The 15,083-nt window shown below is 41.7% G+C and overlaps 1 protein-coding gene across 1 annotated transcript; it reads right to left on the minus strand.

Annotated features, from left to right (window-relative positions):
* Positions 1-503: 503 nt before the first annotated feature.
* Positions 504-14,290, minus strand: acss1 (acyl-CoA synthetase short chain family member 1). Its single transcript, XM_062519343.1, has 14 exons — positions 13,723-14,290; positions 13,331-13,427; positions 12,384-12,583; positions 10,500-10,675; positions 10,090-10,242; positions 8,751-8,898; positions 7,603-7,740; positions 6,749-6,841; positions 5,686-5,798; positions 2,986-3,112; positions 2,764-2,891; positions 2,606-2,669; positions 1,689-1,810; positions 504-1,586 (listed from the first exon to the last, which is right to left on the minus strand). The coding sequence occupies exons 1-14, from the start codon at positions 14,063-14,065 to the stop codon at positions 1,407-1,409; spliced, it is 2,082 nt and encodes a 693-aa protein (XP_062375327.1). The 5' UTR covers positions 14,066-14,290; the 3' UTR covers positions 504-1,406.
* Positions 14,291-15,083: the final 793 nt, after the last annotated feature.

A 15,083-nucleotide genomic window follows, 5' to 3' on the forward strand; every position in this document is an offset into this window, starting at 1 on the left:
AACCACTCTTAAAGTTCCACCCTATTTGCCTATATTATGGAGAATGTTTGTCCATGTTTGAGAATGTTTGGGTGAATTGCAATAAATACATAAATAAATAAATAATAATTAAAATGTTTTGTTAATCTGTTTCTGAAGGATATGTTGCTTAAATTTCAGGGTTAGGGCTTATACATGTTAAAATGTTGCAATCTACTGTATATTACAATGTTAGATCATGACACTGTTAGATTTCACATTAGATTATAGGCCTAGATCTTACCAGGTCTACAACTCTAACAAGGTGGGATGTGGAATTTTGCTGGAAATATAACCTTAACAATTATTTATTTTTGTGTCACTGAGCACGCCAACATGTATCAATAGTTAAACATGTCATCATAGAACACTAAAATTATGAAAAATATAGCCAAGATGTTTATTTTCCAAGGTTATGAAGGTTATACTGCATGCCAAGAATGACCTAATTATGTCATCAACATTAAGCAGGTGTGCACTTGCAATGATTTCAATACATTTTATTTAAATAATACAGAACATCATAAGGCATACAGAAATAGTGGCAAGGGAAATATGTGCAAAAACGTAAAAACGACAAAACCCTAATACTGTTTTCAGTGAAAAGGTCTGTGGGCCTATAACTGTCCACAGCAGGTTTTTAGACATTTAGATTAATCTCATATTCTTTACAATACTTCATACAGTAAAATGTAGTTGATCCACAGAGTCAAAATTCGTATTCAAGTGTTTACAGTAACAGGGGAGCTACACCAGACGCGTAACTGAAGCGTTCCGTTCGACACGTGTAAAATCCATTTTAGAAGATGGGTCTATTTTTTTCGAATGTACGCGTCACTGTTGCGTGTAGCTACTTCCATTGACTACAGTGATAATTAACTGCTGCGACCAGCTGCAACATACGCGTCGCGAACGGAACGCTTCAGTTACGCGTCTGGTGTAGCTCCCCTGTAAGCCTATCATCATTACTGTAGATTCACTGAGGTCAAGATAACCCGGAATGTGTAGGCTACATAGAGAAAAAGAAAATGATGGCATTCAAAAATAGTTAAACATTACTGGATTACTGCATAGTGAATTATAAGGATAACTCTGAAACACCAAAGTTCAATTCAAATATAAAGGCTAGGTGCTCATTAGTAATCCATCGATCAAAAATGTACAGTATCCCAACTGATGGTATGGATGCTGTTGGATATCTACTGGTTGTTTTGATCGGAAGATTTGCTGGTATTTGGTTAAAAATTATGACTAAAAACCTGCAGTTGTATATACTGAAAATGTGTGTGTTACATACTTTTCTTAAAGGTACTCCTGGTACACACGATTAAAATTGTGCGCAAGTAATTTCTTTCTCTGGAGGAAAGCTTTGCATGTTCCTTCTTCCTTCATTTCTTCTTCGACAGCTGGCTCTTATACTGAATGTGAGTGTCTATAATCTCCTTGACAACTGAGGGGTCATCCAGGGTGGACACATCACCTAGATTTTCTGTTTCCTCCATGGCCACCTTCCTGAGGATGCGTCTCATAATTTTACCCGACCGGGTCTTTGGCAGCCTTTTCACTATCTGTTGATGGGCAAACAGTTACATTTAATACAAACAGATTACAACAGTTTAGCTTTAAAATGACTTCTCATGAGCTGGTGCGGGCAGAATAATGTAACTTACCAAAAAGTGATCAGGAACTGCATATTTGGCAATCTTAGTGGCCACCAGGTCTTTCAGTTGTTTAACAACAGCTGAATGGTCCAGACCAGCAGTCTCTTTCAGGACCACAAAAGCAAAAGGCACTGTTTACAGAGATGGGGAAAGAGAGACAGGATGATAATTTTGCAAGTAGGTATTCAAATAACTATAATGCAAAGGTTATTAGAAAAAAACACCACAAAACACAAGGTAGAAATAATATAATATTATTTCAAAATGAATGATGTTATTTTTAAACCATCCACACCTGTGTCAATTAGTATGTTCTGATTAATTGTCGTGATGAAAATGTTTAGGGGGAGGCGTGACTGTTATACACCCTTGTTACCACAGGGTGGTGCTACAGGGCCAAAGTTAGTTCAGTGAGAGAAGGGCCTTGCAAGGTTTTATACCTTACATTGTATGCAAAGGGATAAGTGAATATTGTCTTTGTCCTCTTTATGTCTTTCATGTGTAAATGATTCATCCATAGATAGTAGCGTCACTTAAGAGCCTGCAGAAATACGAGAGTTCAATCATTCACTCAGGTAATGACTGAGGGGCTATGGATGGGAAATAAGACTTTGTTGCTAAGTTACTTGTCAAGGTCAGAAACACCCCCAAGAGAAAGGTCCTGTTCAGAGTTTCCAGGAGATAGGAACATGAACTGCACCACAAGGTCCACAACCTAGCTTTTGGTCATTTTCATGAGGTACGTTCATTTATAAAGGGAAGCATTTTTTTCATTCTTTTCTCCATGGAAACGCACTGTTATTTCTCCACAAGACATGTAACAGTTCAAGTGAATGAATGCAAATATTTGGCATACATGTTTAATTTGTATCATACGTGAAAGTCAAAAACACTGAATCATTGCAGGTTATGTTCTGACTTCTTACCTTCTCCTTTGATATCATGTGAAATACCTATGACAGCAGTTTCAGGTACTTCTGGGTGTTCATCCTTACACAGAGAAAAACACAAGTACTGTAACACTCATGCCATCTTTGCTATACATTATAGCACATCGGTAGACCAACTCCTGCAGTATGCTCACCAGGGCATCTTCAATTTCTGCTGTGCCTAAGCGATGACCACTGATGTTGATCACATCATCCATTCGTCCTGTGATCTGATAGTATCCCTCTACTGACCGGTAAGCTCCGTCACCAGTGAAGTAATGACCTGAGGAGTAATATCACATAATATACAGATTAAACATGTCATTTTTTTTATTTGCAAAGAAGGTAAAGAGACAAGAGCCCATCCACTCACTCACCAGGATATGGCTTAAAGTATGCATCCACAAATCTGTCATGGTCTCCAAATATGGTCCTGGCCATTCCAGGCCATGGCTGACTGACACAAAGTGCTCCAGTGACATCATTTCCTATGATTTTTTGTCCCTGTTGTAAAAGGATAACATGCTTATGTAATAATGCGATAATAAAAAAGACAATGCAAAACCACCTCAACATTACAATCATATTATATATATATAAGTATACAGCGGGTGTGCGTGTGTAAATTAATAGAATAGAATTGAATAGAATATAAATTGTAATGCTGTACTAATATGACAGTGGCACACACATGACCGTGGGGGAAGTCAACTTCCTCATAAACTGCCCGGGGAGACCCAAAGCCTTAGCTATATGGCAAGAGCGTAACAGCCTGCCTGAGGTCAAAGAGTGAAAAGGGTACAGTGACCACAACACCCTCAAAGCCGTCTAAAGCTGGTAATCGGGAGAAACGCACACAGGCCCGTTTTAATTGCAAAGTGAAAGAGGTTTGGGAGGAGGGAGGAGGTCCAACGCAGATGTCAACATAGGTCAACTCCTCGAAGCCAGTCAACTGAATAATGTGCTCTGGCCGCAGCAGAGATTAAGACTTTATGGTAATTTTCTTAGCGCCACAGTCATCTGGACACTCAGTCAGGGTGATGGTGGTCAATCAGGAAAACAGACTTTATTCTTTCAGTGATGCGCATCAAGGGAGAGACACAGGTTGCACCCAAAGGATTCTCCCGTACCTCTAACTAGACGAGGACTATTCTAAACTTAAGTATATCACAAACAAAGGGGGCGTGACCTCTTGTTCTAACTCAGAAGGCTGATCCTCCCAGACAGTCGTTAATCAGGAGAACCCGCACTTGCACTCGGCCAAATATTAGCAGTCATACATGATGATGGGAAATGTGAAAGCCCCCATTCCTGCTTACCTAGTACTGTATCTACCGACAAAGAATCACACCCAGGAATAAACAAAAGTGTCTAGAAAAGTCTCCCGCATACAGACTAAAGACACAAGAGATACACATAGTACAAAATCACCAATGGACATACGAAATACACAGTATGTACATTTTAGGGAAGGATTCTGATTCACAACTCTTTCAGACTTAAACGGACGACCCAACAGTGAGTGAGAAAGGTGAAGAAAACAGACGGAACTCCTACTCCTCAGACCTTTACAAGGGCAGTTTAGAGGAGTGCTTTCCTCCCTTTTGTTAGTTGGTCAGTTCCCAGGTAGTACTATTATAGATTTATGGCTGCTGTGAAACCACAGTTCAAAGTACAAGACATTTCCGAAGAACAGCTTTGCCAAACGGTCACAGAGATCTTGAAATGGAGTAACCTTCGAGACCTATTTAGCTAATGAATTTCCTAATGAATGGAGCCAACAGTGATTACTACTTTTATCTAAGCCATTTTATCTAGACATAAACATTATTACATGGTGTAATTTCAACTACTGCTACTATTATTACTATTAATAGTAATAGTATCTAGTATACTACAAAAGGTGAGGATTCCGTTTTGTTAATTATACTGATGATCTGTTGTCTGAGCAGTGGAATACTAAGTGGATAAGCATGCAACACATGTGTGCAGCCAATGCTTTGACACCATCATTAAACCAGTGCTGAGACAGAAGCCACCGTTACGTATGCACCAGCCAACTCATTACGTATGCACTAATCGCCAATTCACCAATTTCCATAATTGTCTTTAAGTTTTAATTAACCAATCAGCCATTCAGTAAGTCTTGTGGTCACAAAATCAGGTCAATTTGCAACTGACAAATGTCTGAGTGGAGTAATGGTGACTCAAGATCAGAAGATCATTCCGTTTTAGTCTGCAATACTTGAAGAAATCAATAAATATAGTCAGGTGTGTATCATTCATATACCATATCTGTACACCTGAATAACTATAGAATGTCTGCTTTGTATAAATAACACATATAAATTATATAACAATAGTATTCTGTAAGCCACCAGACAGCACTCCAGGGTGAGACATTTGACCCAGTCTGTCGGGGTGAACTAATCCCCAAAAACCCTCACTTCTGCCCCGCACTGAACTCCCAGCCTCGCCCCACAGAGCAGTTGGCACGGGCCAGCATATGGATGGCATTCTCCTCATAAGTCACTTCAGGAGGTGGATTATCATCGACTGATTATCTGTCCCAGTTTAATAAAGTCTCCTTAACTCTAACCAACCCCCTCTTTCCATCACCACCACCCCCACATCCCGCCACCCTGTCCATCATACCCATCCCCCCACGCCTACTGAACCCCCATCTCACGCACCCCTCCTCTTGATCGGCCCTTCTCTAAGCACACCATTCATCCTTCTATTCATACCAGGGACCGAGAGGGGGGTTGGATGGGGGTGGAAACAACAAAAGCCACCCCCATCCTTGAGCATTTTGTCTCTGCAAAACACATTTAATTGGGTTATATTAGAGGAGTTCCGAGGAGCTACTTCACGCTTTAACAGAGATTGTTAAAAAAGCAACAATTTACATTTGGAGTTGTACCAGTAATAAGATTACATAATTTTAAAGTGATAATAACTACTGAACTGGCTGACCTGAACTGAACTATGTCAGAATCTATGTGAGTTCTAACTTATGACCTCTAACTTCTCCTGACAAGGGCCAAAGGTCAAGGGTCAACTGTGAGGAAAGTCACCTTCTCTCCCATGAGGGATGGCTCTATGCCAAAGAAAGGTCTCATCGCCATGGCAGGCCGAATTTCTGATCCCTCCTCGGCAGGCCGAGGGGAAATGCAAACACCGCCCGTCTCTGGAAGAAAGGAACAGAGGACATGTTGACCAGTGAGGAGAGAGTTGGGGGAGAGGGGAAAATAACACATTACTGATATCGCCTATATATCACTGGTTTCATCTACGTGCGTCAGTAAGTACACCCTATTCCATGGCCGTTTTCCATTAGACTTTGGACAAACATTATCCATGACCCTGTTGCACCAAGATATAATGGTGCACTGGGCAGTAAGAGGCTAAATAATATGATAACTGCTCATCCTATCTGCTACCATTATGCGAGAAAGCACAAAAATAATCCAAAAGTTTAGTTTCCTAACATGGACATGCATTTTTCGCTGAAGTGTGCGTTTAAGGAGACGACACTAAAGTGTTTTTCGAGGAATTAGGCCACAACCTCCCTGACCAAGTCTGAGGGAGAGAGAGAGAGAGAGTGTGTGTGTGCTGGGGGGGATTATTTTAATTCATTTTCAATAGAGGATGCAGATGTTCCACGTGCTAATCGCAAATTAGAGCCAAGCCACTGACAAACAGAGTATCAGACAGACTTAATGCATGGCTCCACACGGAACCCACCACAACAGATGAAGTCAGGCATCAGAATGGCACTCTTTCTTCCGCAGAGAAGTTTATCCGCACTGGCCCGCCACTTCTAGTTTCTCTTCCATTTCTTAGCATAATCAGCTTGCGTTGATTATGAATTCATATTCGTTTGAGAGAAGCTGCCATCTGCTCTTTTAATTTGCTAGCACCTGCCTTTAATGCCTTTTTGTCAGCCAGAGTGACAATTTTTGAGTAGCAATCCAATAACACTGTTTAGAGATTAACATGGGAAAACCCATGTTTCAAGACATATTTGTAGATATTTACAAATAAAACAAATGCCAACACTTATCAAATGTATTAATGATAACTAATATTACAAGTAACAATAGAAGTAATTGGGTAATAATGAGAGTAAATCTTTACCCGTCTGCCACCAAGTATCCACTAGGGGGCATCGGCCATCCCCCACCACATTGTAGAACCAGTCCCAGGCCTCATGGTTGATTGGCTCGCCAACTAATTACAGGAACAAAATACACAATCCATTGAGTATACACTAAACACACTTGACATTGTACTGTTGTCATGCACAAATCCAATTCAGAGTGTAGAGATATCATAACTGTGGTAGAATGTGAACGATACAATCTGAACAATCAGTTGTTTCAGTGGTTTGTTGTTACAAAGCTAAACAAATTCCAGTCCTTTTCCACTGTATACTGATAGAATGTGTTCCTGTCAAGTACAATGAACTGCTTTCATCGCCTGCATTGTAACTGCAGTTTCTTTTATTTCAGTGAAAGTAATTGGATCCAAATTCACTGGCTGAGTAGATTGTCCACTGTTTAGTATTTAAGAAGCACACTGTTGGCCTCCCTGCTGGCCAAAAAAGTCTTTGCCAGCCTTGAGTTCACAAAACACACGCTAATTAAGAAGTGGCCCAGTGCACTGGCACTGAATCTGCCTTCTCTTTGTTAAATCCAGTGAGCACAGAGCTCATTAAAACTCATTCCACAGCAAGGTGAACCTCAGATCAAAACCAGTCCTGGGTAACTCATTAACCTGACCACAGTCATTTGTTTTGAAATTATTTTTTGATCACAGCACATTCTCTGGCACAGAAAAAAAAGATCTCAATGGTCTCCCTCTCCTACTGCTCTAAATGTCCCCTGCGTAATTTTATAAGGGCTATAAACAGTAGCCGCTGTGCAATCTCAAGACTAAGGGTACAGTGAGTCCAAAGGCGTGCTGTAGTGCCATTTCCTGTTCTTTCCGACCTGAGCCAAGGGTTTTCAGCGAGGAGCGGTCATACTTCTTCACAAAGCTCTCGTCGTACTTCAGGAGCAGGCGGACGGCTGTCGGGGCGCCATAGAACTGATTTATCCCCAGACGCTGCACAGTCTCCCAGTATCGCCCTGCAACAGGGAGAAAAGGTTTATCAAGACTTATTACATACATCACTTATCAATAAAAAGTAAGAGCGATGAGTGATATAACACCAAAGCATACAATGACAGATGATGGAAAATATATAGCGCAATGGAGCCCTGACTACATTGTTTAATGACAAAAGAAGGTAGCTATTGAGATTACATGGTGATTACTTTAACAAGTAATTTGTAGTCATCATCACTAACAGCAAGCAATTAATACATAACATCTGCACTGATAAAAGATTTTGAAAGTTGGGTGTTCTGCTGTGACTAAAATTCAATTTATGTGAGGAATGAAGCAACATAGGCTATGTAAAAAATGCTGCTATTGCAGTCTTTGACGGACATTCTCATTACATTTCTATCCATCAACACAAAATTCTGTTCTAACATGATGGTAATTTTCCTAGTACCACAGTTATCTAAATCTATGTGACAAGGGGTAATAAACGAACATATGAAATATACAGTAGGTAGTACATATATACAGCAATGAGTTTGATTCACAACTCCTTCAACCATAAAAAGGCACCGTCAATGAGTTATTGAGCAATTGAGTTTAAGTCTATCATGAATTGTAGAGTTTATGGCACAAATGAGGGCCTAACTGATAGGCCCTTATCTAGGCCCCTCAGGCACTATCTAGGCCCCTCAGCATTCATCAACCTCGTTACCACTGCACTGAGGCAGTACTGTTAACTGACTGGCCAGCTTTTATCCTGTGCGAATGAGGGAAGGTCATCTCCTAAAATGACACAATCCTGGGGCAGGGGTCTCCCATCGTCTATCGTACTTCTTCAATATTCCTACATGAATACAGTACGCATGACTTTTCAGAGCGATACAGAAAGATAATACTTGATAAGCTGTGAGCATACAGTATATGGAACGTTCACACGGGGAACAGGGGAATAATCCTCTCTGGAGTATATGAGGCTCTTTGCAGACGCTCACAAAAGCCGCTGTTGACACAACCTGCACTGATATCTCACCTGGGTCTGGGTACACAGGTGTGCTCTCAAAAAGCACAGTGGTAGCACCGTTGCATAATGGTCCATACACAACATAGCTGTGGCCAGTCACCCAGCCGATATCTGCCACACAGCCAAACACATCGCCCGGTTGGTAGTCAAACACATACTGCAAAGAGAAAGGGCCTAGGTGAGATTAGAGCAGTGGTCATATTGTGAGCATGATGTTGACACTAGTGTCACAGTCATAACATGAACTGAAGCATCACAATATATTGGCCTTATGAAGAACAAATGAGCAATTAATGAGCTCTGAAGGAAATGAATTACTATCAGTGGAACATTTGTATTGTTCACCAAGCCAGTGTCCCCAAATGAAGCAGATCACATTTTGGCCAAGGATAAGAAAACCCTGGGTTTGTTTGTGAGAGGAAACATTCACATGCATCATCCCCATGGTGCATCTTGCTCACAGTGAGTGTTAACAAAATGCTACAGGTTCACCTGGCGCTCTGCCAAGATGCTCAGAGTTTGCAGGGGTGATGCGGAATAAAGCAGCTTTTGTCTGTTATTTGATTCCAAACGTGCAGAGTGCCAACGGGACAGGATGAGGATGGGAAGCTAATGTCTGTTTGTGTGCCACTGAGCCGGTAAGCTACTTAGAAATTAGCAGCACATCTCGTGCGGATTCATCCATGCCGTGTTGTCTGACAGTCATTACAAACAACATCGTGGTCAATATTATCATCACACAGCTTTGTTGCTGACAATCCACCCCCCACCTCACCCACCCACGCTCCCACACCCACAGCCACACCCACACCACGACCTAGAGAGAAGACAGATGTTTCAGCGTGTCACAAAAACAAGCTAATTCTGTTTCACAGAGGCCTAAATCTGCTCCCGTATGGTGCATGGAAGATGAGCAAGGTTTCTCACATCTAAGGGGGAACATACGGCTGGAAGAGCAAACACGCTAGTTGTACACAACAGTTTAGCGCTTAATCTGTGTGTTATGATCTGGTAATTCCAAACAGATTCAAAATATATCTCATATGCCACTGATCTGCTGAAGTCTTCCTTATTGTTCTTGCATCATGCAACGCGTTGATGCATTCTATGTAAGACTGTGGAAAAAAAAAACACATACAAGTGTTGCAAAGCAAACCCCTTTGCATGTCATACATGCTCATGTAAATACAAACATGTTTATGACTGGAGCGAAAATACTGTTGACATCATAGCATGCTTAGTTTGCTTATGCACACACACAAGATCCATCTGGCTGAAGTCTGCACAAAAACAAACAAACAACTCTCAAAGACAAAGAGCCGGGCGGACAGGTGAACCCTGCACCCACCTGGTGCGTGAGAGACGCGTAGAGAAGGTAGCCGGCCTGTGTGTGGACGATACCCTTGGGCTTGCCCGTGCTCCCTGAGGTGTAGAGCATGAAGAGCATGTCTTCACTCCCCATTGGCTCTGGAGGACACTCGGCGGACTCCTTGGCCATAGCCTGGAAAACAAACAGGCCCATAACATCACAGCAGCAGGCTCAATTGAGTGGTTGGTTTTTTGAGTGGTTTGTGTTCATTCAAGGTCAAGGACTCTCAGGGGGTCAGATTCCCATAGAATGAGCCAAAGAAGTCCAAAGCTCACGTTTGTCTATATTTCAGTATGATCTTTGAGTAGTGCTTGAGCTGAGCTCATATCGTCCATTTCCCAGAAGGCATCTGGCCTGTGCCCTAGAGTTACCCTACAGTCTTACTGTACCTCCTCCAGTGGAATGTCCAGATCCCCCATGTGGACTGTGTTAGTGGTCCTCTGAGCTACAAACACATGTGTGATAGATGGGCAGCTCTTCACAGCAGCATCCACAGTGGGCTTCAGGTTGATGACACGTCCCCCCCTCACGCCCTGGTTGCACGTGATCACGGCCTTGCACTGGGCTGGGAAGGACAGGCAAACCGAGTGGAGAATGAGTTGGCGCTCAGAATCCAGGGAATGTTCCGTGACATGCTCAAAATGCTCTCTAAGTTGTTCTACACGTGCATACTCTGACTGTATGCTATATTTAGAGGGACTCAGATGGCAGTGGCCCAAAGGGGAATCTGCCTGTTGTCAGACCCCTACAAAGCTAAATTAATTTCCCTTTATTCTAAAACTGTCCGGCAACGAGCCCCATACAATAACCAAAGTAATGAGCAGTATAATGTAACCAAGTATGACACAATGATGTTATGACTGCATTTATCATTTCTATAAGAGCAAAAATATTTTGGAGGACATATAGTACCAAACTTACATCATCTGTAACCCCCCACCCCCACCCCCACCACACACACACCCACACACACACACACACACAAACCTCCACAACAGTTCAAATGCATTAAACGAGAGCTGGTTCTTATCTGATCACATCATGTCCGTCTCCAATAGAATTAGTGGGGTCATACAGCACCTGTTCAGTCTCATGCAAAAGCCACAAAAGCTCTGTGGTTTAAGTCCTGGCGGATGTTGCCATGATAAACCAAGCAGAGGGGTAGGGGCACATATTTCCGTTTAATTATGTTGTAATCTTCTCTACACTATATGCAAGGTATACATGTTTTTGACTGGATGTCAATAAAACCAATGGATTTAATTCCCAAATGATTTTCACAGATTTAGCCAGTGATATGGTTGCCTCAAGGCCTAAGATAATAAAAGTCTTCAGTGATTTATTTTCTACTCCAACCCATTCCCCATGCATAAACGTATTACGTAAGACTCTACCGTATCCTACAAAGCTACAGCAAGGTATTTTGCGACCTTGAGGGCCCGCTCTATTTCACGTCCTCTAGTGGTTTAGAAGTCTCTGGAGTACAGTTTAGATGCCACTAGGGAAAAAACTGCTCTTATGTCAGCTTTTTCTTTTCAGGAATAAGCGCTGTGTCCAAAACAAACCAGAACCACTTTTTATCTCTGCTTGACGTTCCACTTTAAACATGAACTTCTGGGAAGTGTGTGCAGTGTTGACACATGCAACACTTATCACCCCTCTCAAGGTGAGCGGAAGAGTGAACTGTGCTAACTGTGGAGATCAAACGTGGAGTATATCTCATAAATATGCAGTGACAGACAGCACTGATGAGGTTTCTACATTCATCTATTTTTGTCGGCACAAAAATGTCAAGGTAAAAGGAAGTCTTAGTTGTTATGCTTAAAAAGGAGTTTGAAACCCCTGATAAACCTCAACCTCATTGTTTAACAACTATGATGAAATTTCGGTAATCCTATCATTTCACAACAGCTGACACATTCAACAGAATGTTCCTGCCACTATGCATGTGGAAACATTGTTTCCTGTTGGCTGTGAGTTACAATATGTAATTCCACCGTTAATGTTGTGGTTTAATAATGTGAAGTCATGTTTATGTTTACTGTAAAGTGGTCAGCAGTCACCTTTGTCCAAAAGCTGCTGCATTTTGAATCATCCAACCATGCCTGCATAAGAAATATGATAACTGTATGCTTATGTTCCTTTGTGATGCATTGAGACTGACATGGTGTAATTACTTAATGCATACACCCACACATCCACACACACACACACATACACACTTTCTCTCTGTCATACACACACACAGACATAAACACACTCTCTCTCCTCACCATCTTGGATCCTCCCTGCCAAAGCCTCTGAGCTGAAGCCAGCAAACACCACCGTGTGCACCGCACCAATGCGAGCACAGGCCAGCATGGCAGCCACTGCAATGGGCGACACGGGCATGTAGATGGCCACTCGGTCCCCTTTCTGAATCCCATGGCTTTTGAGAGTGTTGGCCAACCGGCATGTAGTCTCCAACAGCTCCCTGTGGAGCGATAATGACGAGGTTTTACAGTAATATGCACAGGTTTGAAATAGGTGTCATGTATTGTAATGTAAAACCCACCCGTGGGCCTTCTGAAACAGTTAAAGACCTTGTCATTCTGCTATGTAAATAAACGTTGCCCTCATGAAACCCTTCACATTTTTCGTCACAATGCTCTGAGTGCCCAGAAATGATTTCCTTACACACTTCATTCACAGTGCACACATTGTGGGTTCAGCTATCTGTGACAGAGCCCCAAGTATCCTGTTTGTACTCTGAGACAGGAAGTTCTTAAGTACTACAGCAGTTACAACATTTTTTATCTGCCAGCACGAGGAATGCATATGTGAGGCTCTGGCATGGAAACCTAAACCATTCTGCCCCTTATACAACACAAAAGTTGGATCTTACATTCAGCATAAACAACGTTCAACACAAACATAAAACATAAAGAGACTTGTGCTTCTGTTCATTGTCTTGACGTGGGTTAGAGTAGCACTGTTCCACAACACTGGTGATGAACATGTAAACAATAACCACTGCCTCAGCAGACCAAGCGAGTATTTGCCTTTGCAAAGCAAAAAGCCTGGATGACTCAAAATGACTCACTGCGCTATAATCCTACAAGGTACAACCAACAAGTTGCATTAGATCAAGTTTGCATGCATTTATGCTTCATTAGTTGCAAGCGGTGGATATCAGTTGATTCTCCGACTGCACGTTACTCCAGTCTTTTGTTCAGCTTACCTGTAGGTCACTTTAACCTCTGTGCCAGGTTCATCTCTCTCCCACACCAGGGCGAGTTTATCGGGATGACTCGCAACGTGAACATCCAAACAGTTCACTGCCGACCAGAATATCACACAGTGAATTTAGCAGTCGTGACCACAGTGCTTTGTCTGCTTATAGTGAATTGAAACAGTGCTAATAAGTTGGTTCACAATGTCCCAGCATGATGCACGTTGCTGATAGACGATAGATTTATATTTATTTTCATCTTTTAATAATGAAACAAACACATGAATGTTGTGTGTGCATAAAGTAATGGACTAGGGTGTGGGGTTTTGGCTCGAATCGTGGTTACGTAATCAGATTAAGAACAACTTGTAGCGTATCATCAATGGACTTGTTCTTATTACCAGAGACGTTCAGTTGTCCTCCAAGAAACCAGTTGATTCTTCCTTTAGAAATATCACAGTCCTTCACTTGGTCGAATGGTCTGGTCCATGTTAATCTCTCTTTAGCGATTGATCCCCAAAATTTCTCGGAATTCTTCACTGACAGCTCGTACAATTCTGTATATGAGCGACCAGCAAGAGTTGAGCTTAAGTGCGGCAGTAACTCTTTCTTCTTCGCGCCTGTGCTTGATACTGTTCGTATAAAATGCACAGGGACACCTCTTTGGTAACAGTCTTTCCTAAATGAAACGGTCCCTTTGTTGACGAGAGATAAAAAACTTGAACGGCTCCTATGTGCGGCCATACTCCGTCCTCTATGTGGAGACCGCTGTTCTGTGTGCGTTCTCAAGTTTTTACAGGCAGCGTAAGAGAGAGGAAGGCAGGGATAAGTAAGTGAAAGTTATCAAAAGCCAGGATCCGTTGGACATCCCCATCTATATCTCTTCGGCACTTCGTGTCTGAGCAATTGTGTTGCGTAAGAAAGCCGGAATAACTTGTAAGAACCCTGCTCACTGAAATCGTCAGTATGCAGCTGTAATCTTAAAGTTGAGCAACACCATATTTTATAGTACTCCAGCAATGAACATGTAATAACTAGCACCGCTATTTTTTGGGAAAAAAAATATGACCAAAAATATGCCAATTGTATGCATGGGCTATTTCGTGACTAGTTGTTTCTCAAGTAGCGTAGGCTAGAGCAGGCTATAAATAAGTTATGACACCTTATACAAAAGCTTTGCAATAAGTGTTTGACCATTGTCACTTTAACTTATTTTGCCGATAAATTAACATGAAGCCTAAGTAATCTGCAAAAAAATAGAAAAATAAAATAAAGAATAAAAAGCACAATATAACGTGCAACCTGTTGCTCCAGCACAATAAAAAGTCATATACACGTGGCACATTACTTTACACAATTCCTTATAAGAGAACTGTGCTGTCGCCCAGTGGACAAACATCTTCACTGTAGGCTACTTTCGTTTCTATTTATGAGCATGTCAGGGAAGGCAGGCTTGGCAAAGGCCTAGTGTGGTAGAACCATGACCTAAAACAAAGGATAAAGCAATTTTATAGCGGGGAAAAAAAAATTAGGCTACAGTTGTTCTCGGGCAGAATAATAATCATTTAACCCGATTGGCCACTCGAAAATTCAAGATGGCGTTCACAATTCTAGTATGTGAACTTGGAATTTGCCATTTTTGTCAAGCTGCATAAGCTACCCGTTTTTCACAAGCGTAGACTATTTTTAAGATAAGTACAGTTGCTTACTTAGAGAGTATGTTTTAATCTTTGTTGTAGCATCTATGTTTTTCACACACACA

Source organism: Sardina pilchardus, chromosome 18 (assembly GCF_963854185.1).
Source record: "Sardina pilchardus chromosome 18, fSarPil1.1, whole genome shotgun sequence".
NCBI lineage: Eukaryota > Metazoa > Chordata > Actinopteri > Clupeiformes > Clupeidae > Sardina > Sardina pilchardus.